This window comes from Chrysochloris asiatica, unplaced genomic scaffold, assembly GCF_000296735.1.
Source record: "Chrysochloris asiatica unplaced genomic scaffold, ChrAsi1.0 scaffold00022, whole genome shotgun sequence".
In the NCBI taxonomy this organism is placed as follows: domain Eukaryota; kingdom Metazoa; phylum Chordata; class Mammalia; order Afrosoricida; family Chrysochloridae; genus Chrysochloris; species Chrysochloris asiatica.
Window position 1 is genome coordinate 26625290 of NW_006408540.1, and position 13404 is coordinate 26638693.

At 38.3% G+C, this 13404-nt stretch overlaps 1 protein-coding gene and 1 pseudogene across 1 annotated transcript in view; one reads left to right on the plus strand and one right to left on the minus strand.

Moving 5' to 3' along the window:
* SETDB2 (SET domain, bifurcated 2) overlaps positions 1-13404 on the plus strand; it is an 80318-nt gene that overhangs the window by 50807 nt on the left and 16107 nt on the right. Inside the window, exon 5 of the mRNA XM_006837697.1 lies at positions 4417-4980. Coding sequence (XP_006837760.1) covers positions 4417-4980 — 564 coding nt within the window. The remainder of the gene's footprint in view (positions 1-4416; positions 4981-13404) is intronic.
* LOC102815786 lies at positions 747-1274 on the minus strand (annotated as a pseudogene).

Consider the following 13404-nt stretch of genomic DNA (forward strand, 5'->3'; position numbering starts at 1 on the left):
AATTCTGGGATTCATATATAGGTTGTTTTTTTGTTTGTTTGTTTTTGTTTTTGTTTTTGCAGTGGAAAATAGTAATTTTTATCATTTATTGAGTATCTAGAATTTGTCAGGAACCATACTGGGTGTTTTACAATCATGATCTCCAATTTAAAAAACCATAGGTAGAAGGTTAAAACTCTTTTTTTCAAGCAAAGCTTAGAAAAGCTGAATCACTCATCTAAGGCTGTATGTGGTTGGTAAACGGCAGAACTGGGGCGGTTGACTTTAGGTGCTCTCCCACAACACATAGCTTCTACATTATAGAAAAATAGAACTGCCCTATTATTTTAGTTAAATTTCACTTGTAAAATTCCAAACACGACCTATAGGTCTGACATGACAATATCACTCACGATAATAATAAATTCATCAGATTTTCATCACAAATCTAGAAAGTAGTGTTATCATAGATAACAGTAACAAGCTAGTCTTTTAAGTTCTGAAGATTAACAAGAAATCCTCTGATTCAAATAAAAAAACAACAACACATATTCCCTGTAGTCACAAACACAAAAATCTAAAACCCCATTTTAAAGCCATTTCTCTATAGCAAGAATCCAGCCTGCATTTGTAATAGAATATTAAACCAAGAAGTCACTAAAGAGTTACACTGTTGGCAAAACACAAATGATGGTGGCACCAACCCTGACACAGGACACAAACCAAGGCCCTTCCACACAGCCACAATTCCTTCAGATGACTTCATTTTAAGTCAGTGTCTCTTCATGCCTTATGTATTCCCCAATGTCTGCTTAATGAAATACCACAATCGCCATGGGATCTACTTCCTGCAGTCTTGTGTAGACTTTGCTGCCACCCCAAAGCCCAATAGGATGTCGGCCATGGAGTACACCACCACTCCCTGGTACTGACTGATATTTTCAGTAATTCAACCAAGCCCAGATTTCAATACATGGTTCCCATATAGGAAGGACTGCTCTGCTCCAGGTTTTATCCACACGTTATACTTGGCATAGGGCGCCAGGTAATCTAGAGCTGTCACATGCAACCGGAACTTGTGGGTCTTGTGAATTTCCTAAAATAGGTCTCCAGGGACACCAGCTTGTCCCCAGAAATGTTGGTGGCCAGCTTCTCACATAGTACACCCGGTCGCTGTGCAGCCTGAAGCAATAGGTGCCGTCGGGTCTGTCAACGAGCAGCTGAAGATTCTCTCTGATGTATTTCGCGAGCTTCTCAAACATCACCTGAGTCTCCTCTTCAGTCAAAGGCCACATTGTCCTGCTTGGACGGAACACCGGATCCCATATTTAGGTTTTAATTCATGCTGAGTTGATTTTTATATAAGGTGAGAGGTGAAGGTCTTATTTCATTCTTTTGCATATCGCTTTTCAGTTCTGTCAGCACCATCTGTTGAAGAGACTGTCTCCTCCCCATGCAATATATTTAGGCACTTTGTCAAAAATCAGTTGGCTGTATGTGGATGGGTTAATATCTAGATTCTCGATTCTGTTCCATTGATCAATGTATCCTTCATTGTACCAGTACCAGGCTGTTTTGACCACTGTAGCCGTGTAGTACATTTTTAAATCAGGGAGTGAGAGGTTTCCAACCTTATTCTTCTTAAGCAATGGTTTGCTTTATCCTGGGTCTCTTTCCTTTCTGTATAAAGTTTATAATTGTTTTTTCCATCTCTTTGAAGAATGTCATTGGAATCTGGATTGGGATTGCATCATGTGTGTAAATTGCTTTGGGCAGTATTGACATTTTCACAGTGTTAAGTATTCCTATCCAGGAGCATGGTACATTCTTCCACTTTTGTAAGTCTCTTTTAGTTTCTTGTAGTAGTGTTTTTGTAGTTTTCTTTGTATAGGTTGTTTGCTGTCTTCTTTTGATGCTTTCTATATCATTCAATATTTTGCCCATAAAATCCTTCAGTATTGCAAGTCGAGGCTTGGATTTTTTCTTAAATTCTTTCATCTTAAGACATACTGAGAGTATTTTGGTTTTCTAACTCCAGGTCTTTGTGCATTCTATTATAATACTTGACTTTATCTTCTCAAACTGACCTTCGAAATCTTCTATTCAGCTCTTTTACTATCTTATTTCTTCTAGTAACTCTAACATCTCTATGCTTGAGCACAAGTTTCAGAGTCTCTTTTGGTATCCATTTCTTTTTTTCCTGTGATTTTAATGGCATTTAGCTTTCTTCCTGCATGATGTTCTTGATGTCATCCCACAGCTCTTCTGGTCTTCAGTCATTAGTTTCTAATGTATCACATCTGTTCTTAAGATGGTCTCTGAATTTATGTAGGATTATTCAGGGTCATATTTTCACTCTGATTTACTTGTTTCAGTTAGTTACCTTCAGTTTTAGCCTGAACTTGCGTGTGAGCAATTTATGATCTGTTCCACAGATTGTGGCTGATGATATTGAGCTTCTCCAATGTCTCTTCCCACAGATGTAGTCAGTTTGATTCCTGGTATATTCCATCTGGTGAGGTCCATTTATGTTGTTTTAAAAAATTTATTTGCGATCAGTAAGTCATTGGTGGTCTTGGAAAATTCTGTCATATCTCCAGAATCATGTCTATCACCAAGGCCATATTTTCCAGCTAGTGACCCTTCCTCTTTGTTTCCAACCCTCGCATTCCAAGCTCCAATAATTATCAATACACCTGATTGGATGTTTTTTTCAATTTCAGACTGAGGAAGTTGGATGAATTCTTCAATTTCATTACCACTGACTTTAGTGGTTGGTGTGTACATTTGAATAATACTGGGATTAACTGCTTTTCCTTCTAGGCGTGTGGATATTATCCTGTCAGAGACAACATTGTATTTCAAGATAGTCTTGAGATGTTCTTTTTGATGATGGATTCTATGCCATTCCTCTTGAATTTGTAATTCCTGGCATAGTAAACCATATGATTGTCAGACTCAAAATAGCTAATGCATGTCCATTTAACCTCACTAATACCTAAGATATCAATCTTTATACATTCCATTTCCTTTTTGACAATTCCAGTTTGCCTAGATTCATGCTTCGTACATTTAATGTTTCAATTATTGATGTATATTTTTAGCTGTTTCTCCTCATTCTGATTTGTACCCCATCAGCAAATGAAGGTTCTGAAAGCTTCACTCCATTCACTTCATCATGGTCAACTTTAATTTGAGGAGCCAGCTCTTACCCAGTCGTATTTTGAGTGCCTTCCAACCTGAGGGGCTCATCTTCTGGCACTATATCTGATAATATTGTGACATTCATGTTTTCATTTTCCAACACTATATCTGATAATATTGTGACATTCATGTTTTCATTTTCTAACACTATATCTGATAATATTGTGACATTCATGTTTTCATTTTCCAACACTATATCTGATAATATTGTGACATTCATGTTTTCATTTTCCAACACTATATCTGACAGTGTTCTGCTGCTATTCATAAAGTTTTATGTTTTTATATAGTAAATATAAAAATCTCTACCTATCTCTCTTTTATAATAAGTATTTGTTGTTATTGTTAAGTGCTGTCGACCCATAGTGCCCCTGTATAGGGTTTCTAAGGAGCAGCTGGTGAGCTTGAACCTCCGACTTTGCCGTTCAAACAGCTTTGCAGTCTGGCGCATTAACCCACAGTGCCACACCAGGACTCCGTAATAAGTATAGTATATACCTAATGATAAAAAATATGAGATTCAGATTCAGATTCTTTGTGGAAGTTCAAAATCTGACTTCTAAACATACTTCTAAATGGTATCCTTTCATAAATTTCCCCCCCTTATTTTGCCATTATTTTCAAATGTGTAATTGCATTGCTAAGTGGACTACTTATTATGGGGAGAAAAAATCATTTGAAGACAAGCAGTGGAAAGAATTCTTGATAATTCTTTTTTGGCTAATTTTTATTTTTTCCAGGCAAAATGTTTGAACAAAGCATGTCTGAAGACATAACCTTCCGTAGCTCCTTATTGAGTATATATTCCAAATGTAAATGAGCTCTAAATTTGCTAGGTGCGGTAAAGCACTTACAAAAAATTGCAGTGATAACTATAGCTTTCTGGGGTATTTATTCTACAATTAGGTATATCCTTTATATGACTTTAAAATATATAGTAAAATGTTTATATCAGTATCTGGAGTCTTGGTGTGGCTGCTAACTGCAAGGTCAGCAGTTCAAACCCACCAGCTGCTCCTCAGAAACCTCATAGAAGGTTTCTGTGAGTCAAAACCGATTGATGGCACTTTGTTGTTGTTGTTGTTGTTAAATGCCATCGAGTAGGTTCTGATGGCACTTAGCAACAACAAAAAGAAGATAATAGAGACTGATTATTACCCAAAGTGTTCAGTGTTGTTAAAAATGGGGAACTGTACTAAAATTTGAGTACTAATAAATAATTATTTTTTACAGATCTACAGAAAATAAGGAAATTACCCCTTTAGAAAATGAAGTTGCAAACTCAAGAGACAAAGAATCATCTTTGAATTTATCTTACCAAAATCATGAGTGTTCTAGTGCCTGTCTGATAAAAATGCCGGTAACTGTCAAAGGAGAAAATCCTCTGCAACTGCCAATCAAATGCCACTTCCAAAGGCAACACGCAAAGACAAACTCTCATTCTTCAGCACTCCATGTGAGTTATAAGACCCCTTGTGGAAGGAGTCTACGAAACGTGGAGGAAGTTTTTCGTTACCTGATTGAGACAGAGTGTAACTTTTTATTTACAGATAACTTTTCTTTCAATACCTATGTTCAGTTGACTCGGAATTACCAAAATCAAGAAGAAATTGTTTCTGATGTGGATATTAGCTATGGAGTGGAATCTGTGCCCGTTTCTTTCTGTAATGAAATTGACAATAGAAAGCTTCCACATTTTAAGTACAGGAAGAATATATGGCCACGAGCCTATTATCTAAACAGCTTTTCCAATATGTTTACTGAATCGTGCGACTGTTCTGAGGGCTGCATAGACATGTGAGTAGAAAAACAAAGCATTTCAATGACTCTGTAGAATATAGTCAAAAAATCCCGCTCTGTGTCAATTTATCAATCTGTCTTCTAAAACCTATTCACCAGGAGCCTAAAATTAACAAAGTACTATTTTAATAAGAATAGGAAATAAAAATCTTTACCAAACAGTATGTCTTTGTTAGGTGCCATCGAGTTAATTTACAAATATTATAGTAATTTGAAAAATTACAATTTTGGAAACTCTGTATGGCTGTGAGTCAGAATTGACTTGATGGCAGTGAGTTTGTTTTTTAAAGGATAAGTAGCTTTAATTGCCATCATTATAACAGTAACAATTACTAGAAAATGCTGTTAACTGAGCATGTACAACTGTCAAGCACTGTAGTTAAGTTACATATATATTTTTTAATTAATCTTCACAAAAACCCATGAGGTAGATATTATCTCCATTTTCCAAATGAGGAAATTGAGACTCAGGAAAACAAATTGTAGAGCTAAGATTTGAACCCATACTGTTAACTGCTAGGTTATTTGATGTATTGAAAAATCATTTCATAGCTAATTTTCTAGAAAATCAGTAGTGTTTATAACTAGTTAAAAACACTAGTATGTTTTTGATCATGGCATTGGACTCAGAACTGACTTGATGGCATTTAACAGTGACAACAGAGCAAAATACTGGTTTCCAATCCACAGATTTAGTAGGATATAAAATAAGCTTAGAGTCCTGGTATTGCTGTGGGATAATGTGCTAGTTTGAACCTCAGGGTTTATGGTTCAAGCTCACTAGCCACTCCTTGGAAACCCTATACAAGGTTGCTATCAGTTGGAACTGACTTAATGACACTTAACAACAACAACAGAATAAACTTAGTGTGGCACTGTTGGTTAATGCACTGGACTGCAAGGTCAGTTTGAGCCAAAAGGTCGGTGGTTCATGCTCACCAGCTGCTCCACGGAAACCCTATACAGAGTTGCTATGAATTGGAACTGACTTCATGACACTCAACAACAACAAAATAAACTTAATAAGTGGTAACTTTTTCAATTTTTAATAAGACAGAAAATACTCAAGGTGCATAATACACTATAAGGGAAAAGTTTCATGATGTTTGAATTTATATCCATATACTTGTCTGTTGATGTTATTGTTGAGTGCCATCAAATTGGTTCCAACACACAGTGATCCAGTATAGGATTTCGGAGGAGCAACTGGTGAGCCTGGACCACCGACCCTGCGGTTCAAATCAACTTTGCAGTCCAGCGCATTAATCCATTGAGCCACACTAGTACTTACTTACATGTATGATGGTGTTGTTGAGTGTCATTGAGTTGGTTTTGACCCATAGCGACGTTATGTAGGGTTTCCAAGTAGCAGCTGCTGAGCTTGAACCGCCAACCTTGCGGTTCAAAGACTTTGCAGCCCAGTGCATTAACCCACAGGACCACATGTATATGTGTGCATACACAAGATTATTAGGAAATATATTTCTCACATGAGTCTTAGGTAAAAATATTTGAAAACTATTGCTGTAGAGATCAACACGCTGTGGAGAATAACACATGTGCATAGAATAAGAATTCCTTGTAGCATTTTGTTGATAACTGAAGCCTCTTAATTGTCTCTACCAAGTAATAGCTAAGTGCTATTGTTATTAGGTGTCATTGAGTAGGCTCTGATTCATAGCAACCCTGTCTATGCACAACAGAATGAAACACTGCCCCATCCGGTGCCTTCCATTCATAGCTGTTGTTATGCTTAAGCCCATTGCTAACAACACCACACCACACTGGAGAACAACTTTCAAAGTCACTTCTGATTTCCATTTTGGGCTTGTCTCTTCATACTGTCTTTTTGTTTGTTTGGTTTTTTTTTTTTTAAGTGACCTGTTGCCTTCCTTTTTTCTTTAAGTCTAAAGGAAATTCGGTTTTTATTGTTCTCAATCTCACATTTCTTAGGCATACTAAAAAATTCTTAATAGAATAGAGAACTAGTGTACAAAGTAACTTTCTGCTTATTTGTTATTTTGGCTCTTGCCATCTTGTGGCACCCAGGATCCTGGTTGGAAAGTTTTCCCAGTGCTGGTAGATTCCTCAGAGGGCTCTTCTGTTCCAAAGTATGGAGCCAAGGCTCCATACTTTGATTTGAGTTTGAACAAGTAGAGCCAAGAGCTCTTCTTTGCTTAAGAGTTTTGCTTTGTCATAAAAAATCTTTGCTTTTTATTTTCATTTTATCTCTATATTTTTCATTCTTTAAAATTTCCTCCATAGTAGGTGGAACCTTTATTGTTTTTGTAATCCAAGCTTCCCTGTTGGGCTGTTCCCTATTTCATAGTCTACTACTTTTTCCATTCTACTTATACAATTCTATTTTCTCAAATAGTTTGTCCTCTTGAGTTCTTGGACTTTGGAATATAGTAGTATTTGTTCCCAAACTGGTCCATGCCCATATGCTCCTTCACATCCTTTTGCAGTACTCACCACCAGGAACAAAACAGATGCTGCAACCCATCCTTGCCGTCCATCCAGCACCCTGCAAGAGCCACAGCCAGATCCTTTTTAAAAAAAAAAAAAAAGCAATAAATATTTATTAATTAATATCATCCCACAGCTTTTCTGGTGTTCAGTCATTAGTGTCTAATGCATCAAATCTGTTCTTGAGATGACCTCTAAATTCACTTGGAATATGCTCAAGGTCATATTTTGGCTCTCCTAGTATATATAGTACAGTAAGGAGCTCTGGTAGCTTAGTGGTTACGAATCAGGCTGCAAACCACAAGGTCAGCAGTTCGAAACTACCAGCTGCTCTGTGGGAGAAAGATGAGGCATTCTGCTCCCGTAAAGATTTACAGCCTTGGAAACCCTGTACAGGGATGCAATGAGTCGGAACTGACTCCGCAGCACACAGCCACCAACCTCCAGTGTAGTACAGTAGTGAGGTTGGCCCAGGATTGGACAGTGTTTCAGTCTGCTGTGCATAGGGTCACTATGAGTTGGTGCCGACTCAATGGCACCTAACAACAACAAATATAGTGTTTACGAACCTCAGGGTCAGTAGTTCAAAACTTCCAGCTGTTCCTTGGGAGAAAGATAAGGCTTTCTGCTCCTGTAAAAATTTACAGCCTCAGAAACCGTGTACAGGGTCCCTATGAGTCGGAAACGACTCCATGGCACGTAACAACAATAGACTTGTTTTAATTTTCTTCAGCTTTAGCCTGAACTTGCTTATGAGCAATTGATGGTCTGTTCAGCTGTCTACCTCTGGCCTTATTTTCACTGATATTGAGCCTTTCTGCCGTCTCTTTCCACAGCTGTAGTCAGTTTGATTCCTGTGTATTCCATCTGGTGAGTTGTGTGTCTGTGAGGTCCATGTCACCTTTTATGTTGTTTTAAAAAGTATTTGCAGTGAATATGTTATTGGTCTTGTAAAATTCTGTCATGCGATCTCCATCATCATTTCTATATCCAAGGCCATATTTTCCAAGTATTGATCTTCCTCCTTTGTTTCTAACCTTCACATTCTAAGCAGCAGTAATTATCATTACATCTTGATTACATGTTTGATCAACTTCAGGCTGAAGAAGTTGGTAGAATTCTTCAATGTCATCATTCCTGGCTTTAGTAGTTAATGGGTAAATTTGAATAATATTGTAATTAGCTAGTCTTCCTTATACATGGATATTATTTTATCACAGCATTTTACTTCAACATAATCTTGAGATTTCAAGCAAGATGGCAGACAAGGCCAATGCGCTACATGGATACTCTGCAACAAAGATATAAGAGACCAAATAAACCAGACACAGATGAAAATTCTGGCACATGGAACTTCAGAAGAAAGAGTAGAGAGGTGGATGGAGTGCTTGCTGGCAGGAGAAGCCAAACAAGGACAGTGAGAGAGGGAGATTGGTGAACAGCTATCCATTTGCGGTTCCACCATCTAGTGAGCAGCTTTGGCAGTGGAGGGACTGGCAAAGCAAATTCCCTGTGATTTCTTCTTTTTCTCTATGCTTCCTTTGTGACCAGAAGTGTGGCCAACTCCCAACCTCATCCAACCCCAGCACAGACCCTGCTCTCTACGAGTTCAGAGCTGTGTGGTTAGGAGCCACACCAATGTGAGGTGGGGGTCTGCTACACCACTTTAGTGCCTGAATTCTGATGGACTTGGCTTCAGAATTACAAAATCCACAGAGTCACCAGGCCAGCATTTAACCTGTCACCCCCACCCCCAGCTTCCCTGTGGTCCCAACAGACACTGAAACTAGCTCCTCAAGGGCTCCCATACCTCTGGATTGAGTGCCCTGAACATCGATAACACCAAGGCCAATAGGAACTCCATCTAGGGTCAGAAACTCTGCTGTCACATCCCTTCTACAACCACTTCGTGAGCTTGTTGAATTGCAGGAGTCCACCAGAGATTTCTCTGCTCCAGGTCCCAACAACTGCCCTGTTTGTTTTTACAAATTCGACAATTCTATCGTGCCCCAGAGAGAACAATTTTAGCTTACATGAAGAAACAAGACAGAAAAGTTCAAACAAGTGACCAAGATGCAGACACAGAAAATGTTTCTGAAGAAGAAAAATAAATGGAACTAATGAGAAATAATTCAAAAGAATGTTAATTAGGTACTTTCAAAGGATTGATAGAAAGATCGAGGAAAGCAAAAGGAGAACACAAAAAATTTTAGAAGAATTCAGGAAAGCGCAACAACAATTAACAGATAAATGCAAATTTTGAAACAATAAAAAACCTGCAATTCGAAATCCAGAAGATTGATATTAAGCTTTCAGAAATGGATAATACATTGAAATGAAAAAGGAGTAGATGTGAAGCAGTGAAAGCCCAAATTAAAGTTAGTGAGCTGGTAGAGAAATCTCTCAATGCTAGTATACTAGAAGAACAATCAGAAAAAAGAATGACAAAATCCAAAGAAAGCCTAAGAGTTATGTGAGACACCATGAAGAGGAACAACTTACAGGTGATCAGAATTTCAGAACAGGAAGAGAGACAGAGAAAATTGTCAATGAGTTGGTCATAAGCATACACGAAACTGAACATACCCCAAACAGGATAGATCCCAAAAGAAAATCACCAAGACATAATCAAATTTTCCAAAATCAGATAAGGAAAGGAATCCAGAAAGCAACCCAGGAAAAATGAAAAGTTACCTGCAAAGGAGAACCAATAAGACTAAACTCTTGCTTTCTCCACAGAAACAAGAAGGCAGTGGGGAGACATATCCACAACTCTGAAAGAAAAAAATATTGCCAACCAAGACAGCTGCCTCTCAAATATGATGGTGAAATTTAAGACATTTCCTGAAAAACAGAAATTGAAGGAATTTCTAATTACCAGACCAACTTTACAAAAAAATGGTGAAGGGTGTTTTTTGTATTGAAAACTAATAACAGTAGACCACAACCTGAGATGCCAACACTACCCAGAACTCAATTCAGATATAGAAGTATTTAAAGTAAAACCATCTCCAAGACTGAAAATAGATAACCAAAGATATCAATGTATAATGAAGTCAACTACAAAGATAGAATAATTTAGATACAGAACTTCCGAATGGCAAGGAAGTCAGGTTGTTTTCAAGATAAAACAGACTGTTATAAGCAGGGAAAATAATAAATTGCAGGATAACCTCAAAGAAAATAACACCTGCACATCAAAATAAAAGAGGAAAATCAGGAAGATTTACATTAACACAACAGAAATGAAAATAACAAGGAAACCCACAAACAAAATGAACTCAGCATAGAAAATTATAAGGAACAAAGGATCCAGCATCACACACACACTCCAAAAATGACAATAATCAATTCATCATACCTATTGATAGGGAGCCTTGGTGTGGCATTATGGGTTAATGCACCAGACTGCAAAGCCATTTGAACCACAAGGTCAGCAGTTTAAGCTCACCAGCTGCTCCTCAGAAACCCTATACAGGGTCGCTATGGGTTGGAGTCGATTTGACGGCACTTAACAACAGCAATTTATAATTACACTGAATGTAAATGGATTAAATGTACCAGTCAAAAAACATAAAGAGTATAGTGGATAAGAAAACAGGATCCTTTAATATGCTATCTACAAGAAACATCAAAAAGAGACAGCCTAAATGCCCATCAACAAAAGAATGGTTAAACAAACTTTGGTACCTGTACACAATGGAATACTACAAAATGTTGAATTATGTTGAACCTGTGAAACACTTCACAACATGGTTGAACATGGAGGGAGGACATTTGCTGAGTGAAATTAGTCACAAAAGGGCAAACATTAAGACCAATATTGTAAAAAGTTAAGGTTCTATTGAAAAGAAACAATCTGTGATGGTTATGTGTGGGGTAATGGGTGGGGAGGGGAAATTATTCATGGACTAGAGGGTAATTGTGTTAACATGGGTGATAGAGCAGACAATATACAACAAGAGGGAGGTTAGCAGAGGAAAGATGAAGCGGGAAACAAAGGTAGAGATGCAATATTTAAAGTGAATAGAGGTAAATGCTGTTTAACTGTTGGTACATGGAGGGGATTGCAACCATGTAATGAAACAAAGTATTTGATGTATTGAGTGTAAAACTGATGGTCTGCTCTGTAAACCTTCACTCAATTCACAATAAATTAAAATAAAATAAAAATCTTGACATGTTCTTTTAGACCAGGAGTGGGGAACTTTTTTCTCCCATATTTTATAACATCATTCACAGGCTGTACAAAATGATCAACTTAAAAATTAGCCTGCTATATTTGATCAAACACTTAATTGACTCACCCCTAATGTGATAGCAGGATCCTGGTGTGGCACTGTGGGTTAATGTACTGGACTGCAATGTCAGTTTGGTCCACAGATTGGCAGTTCAAGCTCACCCACAGCTCCACGGAAACCCTATACAGGGTTGCTATGGGTCGGAACTGACTCTGCAGCATTTAATAACAACAACAATGTAATAGCTGGACTGTAAAGTTGGTTTAAATCACGAAGTCAGCGGTTCAAGTTCACCAGCTGCTCCTCGGAAACCCTATATATAGGAAGGGTCTCTGGGTCAGAACCGACTCAATGTGTGACTTGACAACAAGAATGTGGTAGCTAGGAGTCCTGGTGTAGCACCATAGATAAGCACTAGACTGCAAGATCAGTTTGAACTGCAAGGTTGGTGGTTCAAATTCACCAGCCGCTCCTTAGAAACCCTATACAAGGTCCTTATGAGTTGAAATTAACTCCATGGCATATAACCACCACCATCAATGTGATAGCCAGAATCCTGGTGTGGCACTGCAGGATAATGTACAGAACCACAAGGTTGCAGTTCAAACCCACCAGCTACTCCTTGGAAACCCTAGACAGGGTCGTTCCGTTAAAGTCCTGGTGTGGCACTGTGGGTTAATGTGCTGGACTGCAAGTTTTGTTTAACTGTGAGTTTTGCGGTTCAAGCTCACCAGCCTCTCTTCAGAGACCCTGTACAGGGTCACTGTAGGTCAGAACTGACTCAACGACACTTAACAACAGCAGTGGTTAGTTGGAACTGCAGTTGCCTTGGCAGGGCCCAACCAAATGATTTCGCTGGCCATATACATCCCGTGGGCCAGACAGTCCCCACCCCTATTTTAGATGGTGAAAGCTACAACATTTCTCTTGAATCTCATTCTCAGCATAGTAAAGGGTATGATTGTCCTATTCAGAATAGCCAGTACCAGTCCATTTCAGCTCACTAATACCTAGGATATCGATTTGTATATATTCTATACCATTTTTGACATCTTCAAATTTTCCCAGATTCATACTTCGTGCATTGCATGTTCTGATTATTAATGAATATTTCCAGCTGTTTCTCCACAGTTTGAGTTGCGCCCCATCAGCAAACTGTCCTGAAAGGTTTACTCTATTTATGTCATCATGGTAAACATTATTTGGAAGAGGCAGCTCCTCCTCAGTTGTACTTTTAGTGCCTTCTGATATGATGGGCTCATCTTCTGGGCCTATATCTGACAATGTTCCACTGTTATTTATAAGGTTTTCAGTGGCTGACATTCAGATGTACTCTGCCTTTTCTTCATAGTCTGTCTGAGTCTGGAAGCTCAGTTGAAACCTGTCTACCATGGGTAACCCTGCTGGTATTTTAAATAACTATGGCATAGCTTCCACATCACAGCAACATGCAAGGCACCATAGTATGACAAACCGACAGACAATGGTGGGCTATATGCCAAATACTATAGAAGTCTTAAAAATTAACTAGATTTGCATACAGTGACATTAATTTGTTGTTGTTGTAAAGTGCCATCGAGTCGATTCCGACCCATAGTGACCCTGTAAGGATTTCCGAGGAGCAGCTGGGGAGCTTAAACTGCCAACCTTTCAGTTCAAACAGCTTTGCAGTCTGACGCATTAACCCACAGCATCACACCAGGACTCCTGT